Source organism: Triticum aestivum, chromosome 6B (genome assembly GCF_018294505.1).
Source record: "Triticum aestivum cultivar Chinese Spring chromosome 6B, IWGSC CS RefSeq v2.1, whole genome shotgun sequence".
NCBI classification, from domain to species: domain Eukaryota; kingdom Viridiplantae; phylum Streptophyta; class Magnoliopsida; order Poales; family Poaceae; genus Triticum; species Triticum aestivum.
The window spans coordinates 191,062,124-191,074,269 of NC_057810.1; the positions used below are offsets into that span (position 1 = coordinate 191,062,124).

General features: G+C 44.6%; 1 protein-coding gene across 1 annotated transcript; it reads right to left on the reverse strand.

Moving 5' to 3' along the window:
- Positions 1-7,973: 7,973 nt before the first annotated feature.
- LOC123133939 (B-box zinc finger protein 22) lies at positions 7,974-10,371 on the reverse strand. Its single transcript, XM_044553317.1, has 2 exons — positions 10,073-10,371; positions 7,974-8,516 (listed from the first exon to the last, which is right to left on the reverse strand). The coding sequence occupies exons 1-2, from the start codon at positions 10,298-10,300 to the stop codon at positions 8,100-8,102; spliced, it is 645 nt and encodes a 214-aa protein (XP_044409252.1). The 5' UTR covers positions 10,301-10,371; the 3' UTR covers positions 7,974-8,099.
- Positions 10,372-12,146: the final 1,775 nt, after the last annotated feature.

A 12,146-nucleotide genomic window follows, 5' to 3' on the forward strand; every position in this document is an offset into this window, starting at 1 on the left:
TATAAAAACCGGCGTGACCAAGGAAACTTCTTATACCCTTTATGTCCTTGGGACATGGCATCTTTTCAATAGCATCAACTTTGGCTTTGTCAACTACAATACCTCTCTCGGAAATCTTATGCCCCAAGACAACGCCTTCGTTAACCATAAAGTGACACTTTTCCCAATTCAGGACGAGACTAGTGTCTTCGCATCTCTGCAAAACTCGATCAAGGTTGCTCAAACAATCATCAAAAGAGGATCCATAAACGGAGAAGTCATCCATGAATACCTCACAAATCTTTTCACAAAAATCAGAGAATATAGCCATCATGCATCTTTGAAAGGTAGCAGGTGCATTGCATAAACCAAAAGGCATACGTCTATAAGCAAAAGTACCGAAAGGGCAAGTAAAAGTAGTTTTGATTGATCCCCCGCTGACACAGGTATTTGAGAGAAACCAGAATAACCATCTAGAAAGCAGAAATGAGTGTGTTTGAATAGTCTTTCTAGCATTTGATCAATAAAAGGCAAAGGGTAATGATCTTTCTTAGTAGCTTTATTTAATTTACAAAAATAAATTACCATCCTATAACCTGTAATAATTCTTTGCGGGATCAATTCATCTTTATCATTAGGCACAACGGTAATACCTCCCTTTTTAGGAACACAATGGACAGGGCTTACCCAATCACTATCAGCAACGGCATAAATTATACCTGCCTCAAGGAGCTTTAGTATCTCCTTTCTTACCACTTCTTTCATCTTGGGATTCAGTCGTCGTTGAGGATCTCTAACTGGTTTGGCATCTTTCTCCACTGTAATTTTGTGTTGGCATAATGTGGGACTAATGCCCTTAAGATCATCCAGAGTATATCCAATAGCTGCTCGGTGCTTCTTCAGAGTTTTCAATAATCTTTCTTCTTCTTGCTCTGAAAGGTTAGCACTAATAATAACAGGATATATTTTCTTTTCATCAAGATAAGCATACTTAAGATTATCAGGTAATGGTTTGAGTTCAAACACGGGATCACCCTTGGGTGGAGGGGGGTCCCCAAGAATTTCAACGGGAAGATTATGTTTCAGCACAGGTTCCTGTTTAAGGAACACTTCATCTATTTCCCTTCTTTCCTTCATAAACATATCATTTTCATGGTCTAGCAAATATTGTTCTAACGGATCAGTAGGAGGCACGACAATAGAAGCAAGACCAATAATCTCATCCTTACTAGGTGGTTCCCTATCACGAGGTTGTCTATGAAACTTAGCAAAATTAAACTCATGAGACATACCATCTAAGCCAACGGTGACAGTATCTTTTTCACAATCAATCTAGCACTAGCTGTATTCAAGAAGGGTCTACCAAAAATAATGGGACAAAAATCATCTTGTGGGGAGCCAAGAACAAGAAAATCAGCAGGGTATTTAACCTTCCCACACAAAACTTCAACATCTCTAACAATCCCAACTGGTTTAATGGTATCCCTATTAGCAAGCTTAATAGTAACATCAATGTCTTCTAATTCAATGGGTGCAATGTCATGCATAATTTCTTTATATAAGGTCATAAGGTATTGCACTAGCACTAGCACCCATATCACATAAGCCATGATAACAATGATCTCCTATTTTAACAGAAATAACAGGCATGCCTACGACAGGTCTATGTATCTTAGTATCTGGTCTAGCAATATTAGCAGTTCATCACAGAAATAAATAACATGCCCATCTAAATCATCATCCAAGAGATCTTTAACCATAGCAATACTAGGTTCAACATTGATTTGCTCAGGAGGTGTATAAGTCCTAGTATTACTCTTACGAACAACAGTCGAAGTTTTAGCATGATCCTTTATCCTAACAGGAAAAGGAGGTTTCTCAACATAAGTAGTAGGAACAATAGGATCACTATAGGTGATAGTCTTTTCTTCAACTGTAATAGGTGCAACTACTTTCACTTCAACAGGAGGATTATATTTAAACCACTTCTCTTTAGGGAGATCAACGTGAGTAGCAAAAGATTCACAGAAAGAAGCTACTATCTCAGAGTCAAGTCCATACTTAGCGCTAAATCCACGAAAAGCATCGGTATCCATAAAAGATTTAACACAATCGAACTTAGGTGTCATACCTGACTCCTTACCATCGTCGGAACCCCAATCTTCAGAGTTGCGTTTAATTCTTTCCAATAAGTCCCATTTGAAATCAATAGTCTTCAGCATATAAGAACCAGCACAGGAAGTATCGAGCAGGTTGCGATCATTAAGAGAAAGCCGAGCATAAAATTTTTGAATAATCATTTCCCGGGAGAGCTCATGATTGGGGCATGAATATAACATTGACTTAAGCCTCCCCCAAGCTTGAACTATGCTTTCTCCTTCGTGAGACCAGAAATTATATATGTAATTACGATCACGATGAACAAGATGCATAGGATAGAACTTCTGGTGAAATTCCAACTTCAATCGCTTATAATTCCAAGATCTCGTATCATCACATAGCCTATACCATGTCAATGCATCTCCCTTCAAAGATAAAGGGAAGACCTTCCTTTTGACAACATCATCGGGAATACCTGCAAGCTTAAATAATCCACAAACTTCATCCACAAAGATAAGGTGTAAATCGGGATGCAATGTTCCATCTCCTGCAAATGGATTAGCTAGTAGTTTCTCTATCATACCCGAAGGAATCTCAAAGTAAATATTTTCAAAAAGTTCAGTAGGTTGAGGAGCAACTCTTTGCTCTTCTGGTCGGGGTGAAGATACCCCGAACAAGCCCCTCAAAGGATTAGTTTCCATAGTGACAAGTAACAGAAAATTTCAGCACACTATATAAATGTTTCCTTACCAAGTTCCACTCACCAAAAGCGCTACACTCCCCGGCAACGGCGCCAGAAAAGAGTCTTGATGACCCACAAGTGTAGGGGATCTATCGTAGTCCTTTCGATAAGTAAGAGTGTCGAACCCAACGAGGAGCAGAAGGAAATGATAAGCGGTTTTCAGTAAGGCTTTCTCTGCAAGCACTGAAATTGTAGATGATAGATAGTTTTATGATAAGATAAATAGTAACGAGTAACAAGTAAATAAAGTAAATAAAGTGCAGCAAGGTGGCCCAATCCTTTATGTAGCAAAGGATAAGCCTGGACAATTTCTAATAATGAGAAAGGAGCTCCCGAGGACACATGGGAATTATCGTCAAGCTAGTTTTCATCACGTTCATATGATTCGCGTTCGGTACTTTGATAATTTGATATGTGGGTGGACCGGTGCTTGGGTACTGCCCTTACTTGGACAAGCATCCCACTTATGATTAACCCCTATTGCAAGCGTCCGCAACTACAAAAGAAGTATTAAGGTAAACCTAACCACAACATTAAACATATGGATCCAAATCAGCCCCTAACGAAGCAACGCATAAACTAGGGTTTAAGCTTCTGTCACTCTAGCAACCCATCATCTACTTATTACTTCCCAATGCCTTCCTCTAGGCCCAAATAATGGTGAAGTGTCATGTAGTCGACGTTCACATAACACCACTAGAGGAAAAGACAACATACATCTCATCAAAATATCGAACGAATACCAAATTCACATGACTACTAATAGCAAGACTTCACCCATGTCCTCAGGAACAAACGTAACTACTCACAAAGCATATTCATGTTCATAATCAGAGGAGTAATAATATGCATTAAGGATCTGAACATATGATCTTCCACCAAGTAAACCAATTAGCATCAACTACAAGGAGTAATCAACACTACTAGCAACCCACAGGTACCAATTTGTGGTTTTGATACAAGATTGGATACAAGAGATGAACTAGGGTTTTGAGAGGAGATGGTGCTGGTGAAGATATTGATTGATATTGACGCCCTCTCGATGAGAGGATCGTTGGTGATGATTTCCCCCTCCCGGAGGGAAGTGTCCCGGGCAGAACAGCTCCGCCGGAGCCCTAGATTGGTTCCGCCAAGGTTCCGCCTCGTGGCGGCGGAGTTTCGTCCCGTAAGCTTGCCCACGATTTTTTCCAGGGTAAAAGCTCTCATATAGCAGAAGATGGACACCGGGGGCCACCAGGGGGCCCAGGAGACAGGGGCGCGCCCAGTAGGGGGGGGCGCCCCCCACCCTCCTGGCCAGGGTGTGGGCCCCCTGATGTATTTCTTTCGCTCAATAATTCTTATTAATTCCAAAAACATGTTTCGTGGAGTTTCAGGAATTTTGGAGCAGTGCAGAATAGGTTTCCAATGTTTGCTCCTTTTCCAGCCAGAATTTCAGCTGCCGGCATTCCCCCTCTTCATGGTAAACCTTGTAAAATCAGAGAGAATAGCCATAAGTATTGAGATATAATGTGTAATAACAGCCCATAATGCAATAAATATTGATATAAAAGCATGATGCAAAATGGACGTATCACCTACTCCCACGCCTGTTGATACGAAGGCTAAGGTGTCCGCTGTCGAGGGCTCTCCGGCGTCCGACGCTCCCTTCTACCCCTCCATCGTCGGTGTGGTTCAGTACCTCACACTGACGCGTCCGGACATTCAGTATGCTGTCCAGCAGGTGTGCCTTCACATGCATGCTCCTCGTGACACCCATTGGGCTCTCGTGAAACTTATACTTCGGTACATACGTGGCACCACAGCCATGGGTCTCACCCTGACGTCCTCGCCAGACACCAGCCTTGTCGCCTACTCCGACGCTGACTGGGCTGGGTGTCCCGACACTCGACGCTCCACTTTCGGCTACTGCGTCTACCTCGGGCCCCCTCTAATTTCGTGGTCGTCTAAACGACAACCCACGGTCTCACGATCGAGCGCCGTGGCCAACGCTGTCGCGGAGTGCTCATGGCTACGACAGCTACTTCAGGAGTTGCTATGTGAGAGGCGACGCTTGTCTACTATGATAACGTCTCCCCGGTGTACCTCGCTGCCAACCCTGTCCATCACCGACGGACGAAGCACATTGAGCTCGACATCCACTTCGTCCGGGAGCACGTCGCCCTTGGTCGTGTTTGTGTTCTACATGTGCCCACCGATCAGCAGTTCGCCGATGTGATAACGAAGGGACTACCCACCTCGACCTTCTAGGGCTTTCGGTCCAGTCTTTGCGTCACCGGCGACGCTTCGACTGCGGGGGGGTGGGGGTGGGGTGTTGAACATGTGTACATGTACGTAGGTCTGGGTTCTGTATGCAGTACCTGTCGTGTCTGTCTCCCTCTGTATGTACGTGTATCTTAGGAGTCAAGATACCGGTCGCACCCCTTGTACCTATATATATGTGCCTAGTGCACGATCAATCAATTATCGATGCACCAAATCATTCTCTACACTCAACAATCGTCTTATGAGTTGTTGTTGCTTTGCAGTGAACATTTTCTCAGATGGTTAGGGTTGACTGTGTTCAACTTTTCACTTTGATTTTTCCATTATATTTATGGGTAATGGGGGTAACTATGGGTGGGGGTAACTATGGAGGTAGTCCCCGACACGTTTGCCCCTAGATGCAACTGACTTATGTGTACCCCTAGGCTCCCCTAGTATCTATATAAACCGAGATGTCAGGGATGTAGGGAGACATATTCATTCACATATGATGTCGTGGTAGATCACATGTACCTTTTATCACATTCCATCAATACAATCAAAGCGGTAGCATCACTCTCCACACGAATGCGACTGGCCACCTCGACCAGATCGGTATGTTCGCTCCAGGCCGAATTGTTAGATTCAGGACTTCGAATACACCATGGATTTTCGCGGTGAACTCGTATTCTCGGGTTGGGTATCAGATCAGGTCGGAGATTGCACTAACATACCCATTTAGGCCTCGGAATCAATCCCAGACTAGGATCATGGCATAAAATCAACCACGGACCCGACTTCGAGTCTGGAGCCGAGCACTACCATTGCGGATCCAGGTATCAGACCTGGTCGGGGAAGAGCCCGAGGTCATGTCAGATAAGATCTTAGATAGACTCCTGTTGGACCCGACCTTCGATCGGGCCATGAATGAAAGAGAGAAGACTCTCTTGAATGAGATGTAAGATCGAATTCATAAGCTCGCAATCTCGGACGATCGAAATTCGGTTTACGATCATATCTAGGAGAAACCGGGAGAAGCTGGAATTTTCAGCCCACCCAACACCCCTCTAGTCACTAATATCGAGGAATTTTGACCCCCTCTTCCACCTATAAATATGTTGAGAGAGAACCAGAGACCCCCTCTACAGACACACCAACTCTAAGGGGGTCTCTCCCTCATAGCTCCACACTCAACCCGATCTAGTTGATCTAAAGTTTAGACTCTTAATGACGGACCGAAATACTGCTAGATACCTTGGTAGGGTTCATGACGAGATCGAAAGTACCAGAACAGAGTCAGCACACACAGTTTGCCCAGGTTCGGGCCTATGAAGAGTATTACCCCACATCCTGCTTCTTCTTGGTATTCATGGTGAGGGGATACCTTGTGTTGAGGATTACAATGGTGTACGCGATTGCTACCGAGAGTTTGGATCTGAGATTGCATGATGAATGAGGTCCTAGACCTCCCTTTATATGGACAGGAGATGTCTACGGTTTACACAAAGGTTAGGTCAGATCTGTTATGCCACCGTTTCCTTGACTTGAAGAGCACGAAGGTCGTCCATGCTTCTTTAGGGCTTCCTCCCCATCTTGGGCCCAATGGGCCCTGTGTACTAGGCGAGGTGAGGCTCCCTTATGCCAAGTACCCAAGGTACAGGACTCCGTCACCTAATTAGACGGGTTCTAGTCTCGATATAATAGAATTAGACTCCTAATTACACGGGACGCCGCTAGTCTCTCTCTCTCTCTCTCTCTCTCTCTCTCTCTCTCTCTCTCTCTCTCTCTCTCTCTCTCTCTCTCTCTCTCTCTCTCTCTCTCGTTTTCTCAGAGCTCTTCCTTCTTGCACGTTGAAGTGTTGCCGGATTACTACTTCAAAATGTGTGGATACCTCAGAGGGGTTGTCTACTTTGACTCTCGATTGGCGGATCGTCTCGAAGAAATTCTCGCGTCTGGGAGGTATAACCCAGTTGCTTTGCTACTATGCTCGCCGGTGAGATTATCGCTACCTGCCATCCTCACAGTATTCTTGGGTGTGATTGTGTAGCATATATTTTTTATTGTGCAACACTTTCCCCTACAGGTGAAGGGGCAAATGCATGTGAAATATTGTATTCTAGTAGAGAAGATATGTGTGATGATATAGTGAGCCCTGGCCATGGGAATAGAGGACGCTTCACAAACCCTCATCAACTGCAAGGTGATATATAATATTAGGACCATGGAATCGCCATATTTATTCTTTCTTGGACCAGAATGTAACCCAATTGACTATGGTGGCCTAATATCATTGGCCCTCATGAGATGGGCACTTGGCGCTGAAGGATAATTTAGTCTGTTTTTATTTTGACATTCCACAATTTAGTCTATTTATAAAGCAAGTATACCTGAAAGTGAAATGTTGGTAGTGTATATTGAGAGTTGCTCTAGCCCGTATTTATGCTGCTTGTATACTCAAACGAAAATGCTCAGCTAAAAAAATGCTTCTTTGTAAAGACATATTGTTATACTCCCTCCTATCCGAATAAATTGTCGCCACTTTAGTAGCTGTACTAAAGCAGCCACAATTAATTTTGGATCGACGGGAATAGTAAAGATACTTCAAAGAGTTGACCAGTGTTGGATGTATGATGAGAAAAACATATCGAGATATAATTTTATTAAATGAGAGCAACCCTTTATTAACTACATACACATCTTGTAATCTTTAGGAGTATACTTTATTTCTGATGATTCAATGATTGCAAATCCTCCAATTCATTTTTCTTCCTCTTCATGTTCTTTTTGTGCATGTGCTGAAAGTATACTATTCCCGTGATATATGTATGTCGCTTTCACGCCAAGTGTGGGAAAATACGGGCTAGAGCTAATTGTAATCATTTGCTTTCTTTTTGAAGTAGAAATAAAGACATAGTATTATAATTGCTTTTTCTATCAACTCATGCCAAATACATACTCCCTCCGATCCATTGTACTAAATCAACAGCAAGTAATATGGAATGGAGGACGTAATATATCCATTTAAGTTGAGCTTTCATCATCCGGTGAGGCTGGAGGAACCAGGTTCAGAGAAGCCAGGGTAGCACTGGTGTTGATCCATGCCAACGCCATCCTCAGCAAAAATATCGCTCCAAGGCCATTGCTGTTGCTGGCCAATGTCGTCTTCTCCTCCTCCGATCAGCCCCGCCCCCTCCTCCGACCGCTGGCCGTTGGCAATGGCGAAGTTCTCAGAGGTGGGCATGCTATTGCTTCCGTTGGCGCTGTTGTTGCTGGGGCTGCCGACCGTGGCGCCACTGACATCGCCGATATGGTCCTGATCAACACCGACGCGGACGCCGGTGATGAGGAATCGGCGGTGGGTGGAAGCATGGGGAGTCGCGGTGTGGATGGCGATGTCGCAGCTTCGGCACAGGAGGGCTCTATCCTCCACACAGAAGAAGTAGCCTGTTTTCTCCTGTAATGTAGTAATATATAAGTACATAGTACTAGTATTTATGAATGAAAAACTCATATCAGTTAGAATTTGAGGAGATTCTTTTGAAAATCCTTTTCACAATAAAGACTTACATATGTACGTCTTTCTTATATTTTAATAAGAATTTTAGAAATTACAATCCCCAAATAAATAAAGTAGGTTGCACACCATGTCACGTTTAGAAAGAAAGGATTATACAAAGAAGGGTAATTTCCTCTTTCACCCCTATAATCCTCATTTTGATAGTTTTACCCTATTTAAAATATCTTGCCAAGTTTTAAATACTATCATAATTTCAGGGGGTTTTCAAACATTTTATTCCAAAGCCACAACCAAACCACAACAATGCTCACAACAGCTTTTTCAGAGCTCACATCCCAGAACCAGCTTTTTGAAAGCCACATCCCAACCAAACAGACAGCCAACCGAAAAGGGGGAAGGGAGAGGCGTCACAGAGGCATCACAACCAGTAGAGCGTCAAGGACCGGAACTCCGTCAGAGGGGAGGCACACTGGTCAAGGGCGTGTGTGTTTGGCACCTACATGCCACCGAGCGAGGACCAGGGTGAGACAATTACCCTAGGCTTAGGCTTCGGTAGCCCGATGGCAAGACGCTACCAACCAACGCGAGAACAGGATGGGGTGGTGACGCACAATGCCCCGTCGAGGAGCCACAAGTCAATGTAGAAGACCTTGTGATGCCTGTTGTTGACGAGAGCGACGAATATGGACCGGTAAGCAGCAAAAGGGAGCACATTAATCCAAGTATTAGAATAATGGAGGGAAAACATTCACGCCCTCTGTTTTAGAATAATGGAGGGAGTATCTCCTACCAAGAACATAGTACGGATTTTGGCATTGAATGCCTAAGAATCACATGTTTAATTTTGTCATCAAATTACCTTTAGAACATGTTTTTATTTTTTTCTCAATCTGGGAGCTCAAATAGAAATGAATGGTCAAATATACATCTTGAAGATCAAGTCAGTGTCTAAAATGGCAAATTTCGAGAACCTGGGGCAGAACATTGATATTATACTCATCCGTTTAACAAATATCACGAATTAAGTTTGCAATTGCATAATGCTGAACTTGTTTCATACTACTCCATTCGTCTCATAATGTAAGATGTTTTGACGCGTGTCGAAAAACGTCTTACATTATGAGACGATGTGTTAAAAAATATCTTACATTATAGTAAGACGGAGGGAGTAGTTCGCTACAAGAAAACAGCTAAGGCTCCGCTTGGAATGGGTGTAAACTTTTACACCTGTATTTATTTTACACATGTAAAATACCGGTCACAGCTAATTTTCTGCTTGGAAACAAAACGACCAGTCCAGGTCTGTATTCTAAACCAGCCGGATACAAGCGAAAACGCTAATCCAAGCGGGCCCTAAATAGTTAAGGAAACTCGAAAGAACAGGTAAGCAAACTGTCAAATAAGCAAGAAAAACATAATCATCCACCACAACATCAAACAGAGCATACGTCAAGCACAACTCTTCTTTGCGAGAAAACTCCAAGCTTAAGTACCTGGCAGATGTCGCAGGCGGGGTGGGTCCCGCCGTCGTCGCCGGTGCCGGGCGATGACGAGCCGGCCGGCGCCGAGGAAAGGAGCGCGACGCGGTGGTGCCTGCCGGCGAGCTTGTTGGCGGAGTGCACGGCGGCGTCGCAGCGACGGCACAGCGCGGCCTCGTCGGCGCAGCACAGCACCGCGGCCTCCGCCTGCCCGCACGCGTCGCACCCGATCTTCATGAGCATGTACGGGTACGGCCGTGCCGTGTCGGCGTGTGCGTGCGTGAGGGGGGAGAAAAATGGAGGATGGATACTGGGAGGGTACGAGTGCGAGCCGGGAGGGAGAGGGAAATGGTATTAGTAGCATCGCGGACACTTGCCTGTTTTGGTAGGTGGAGGTCGCTGTCCGAGAAAATATCCGCTGCCCTGCACAGGCTGCACTACATGCCACGTCGGTAATTCTAGTACGGAGTACCTGCTTCCCCCTTTTGAGAAGATTTACATTTCTTGCTAGCCACGGCTGGAGCGTTGTGCGGTTGATAGACCGACGCATGAGGCTCCGGTTAGCCGTAGAAGAGGTTTATGTTGTGCCAAGGAGCCACGTAGGTCTACCGGAAAGTCCATCGCAGTCACTGCTAGTTGAAATTCCAGAGATATTTGCTCAGAGTCCAACCGCGCATTTTTCTCAATTTCAATTTGTTTTGTATTTATATAAAAATAGAAATTCCCTCCGTATCATAATAAGTGACGTGATTTTAGTTCAAGGGATGTAATATCATATATTGTACTAAAATACTAACTATTGCACGAGTTGTAGCCCAGAGTCTCGACGACTCTCGAAATCTCTCATCTCTTCTTTGCGGCTTCCTCAATGAGAGTCAAGTGTGGTGTCTCGGCTCCGTCCGTCTTCAGTAGACATGCTGCTCGACGCGCAGGGGGAGGCGGGGTGTGGAGAGAAGATTGGAAACCGGCTTGTTGTTTTATATAATTGTTGAGGAATGTTTGTCGGCGTTCTGCTGGTGTTCCACAGCCATGTCCGTTCGCAAGAAACCCGTGGTGGTCGTCCGCGTCAGCTTGTCCAATCTCTCCATGGAGGAGGCAGTGAGAGGGAGACGGATCTGGTGACAGTGCCCCAAATAAGCATCAATGTATCCTCTGGTCGAAGGACGGCGACTCTTCTTCTTCCTCCAGGCCAAGATCACTAGTAGAAAAACGTGCATCGGCGAGGGCGCCGGAAGCAGTTGTGACCAAGTAGAACAAAGCCGCATGTAGTACCTACTCTGGAGGATGTTATTATTGATATCCAAAGCATCAAATGCGGTTGGGAACACAAAACCTCCTACAACGAAGATTGAAGGCGGTTGGGAATTATCAACCGCCTCCAATTTCGCAGCACCGCAAGTGGTTCCTTACTAGAATCTGCCTGCGACTAGTTATTACCTCGGGACGCCCACATTCATTTCTCTTCGTCCACGGGTTCTGATGCATGATACATCTCAAAACTATTTATTTTTATGAACACTTTTGCTTCATTTTGAACTCAAATATTGCTGCAGTGAATAAAATCTAACTGGTACTAACAATGTTTTCAACAAAAAATTACATGGTGTTATCTTTTTTGCAGAAAAGTGTCCGAAAAAAAATAAAAAAAACAATAACCGGCGAGGTTTTGCGACATATAAGGTGTCTGGGGCCTGGACCTGGGCCAAACAGAGGCCCATGGTGTCTAGGCGCCTACAGCCCTGAGGCAGCTCCACCAGGTGCCTAGGGGTGGGAGTGCCCCGGGCTAGCCTGTGATGCCCCTGGTTTATATTCTTGTGAAACCTCTCTGTGATTTATCCTTGTGTTTTCCTGTAATACTGAGACACCACCACCATCATTCTTCATCCTGGAGGGCTACTTGCAGCTAGGTTTTTGCCTCTGGAGAGGGGGAATCTTCACCATGAACTTTGACAACCCCTTCTCCAACACTGTCATCGTGCTCTCTCAACCATGTGTGAGTAATCCGATGTAGCCACACGGGATGGATGAGAACTGAATGAAAATGATTATATATGTATTAGACCTCAAGTTGATGCTGGAATGATCCCTG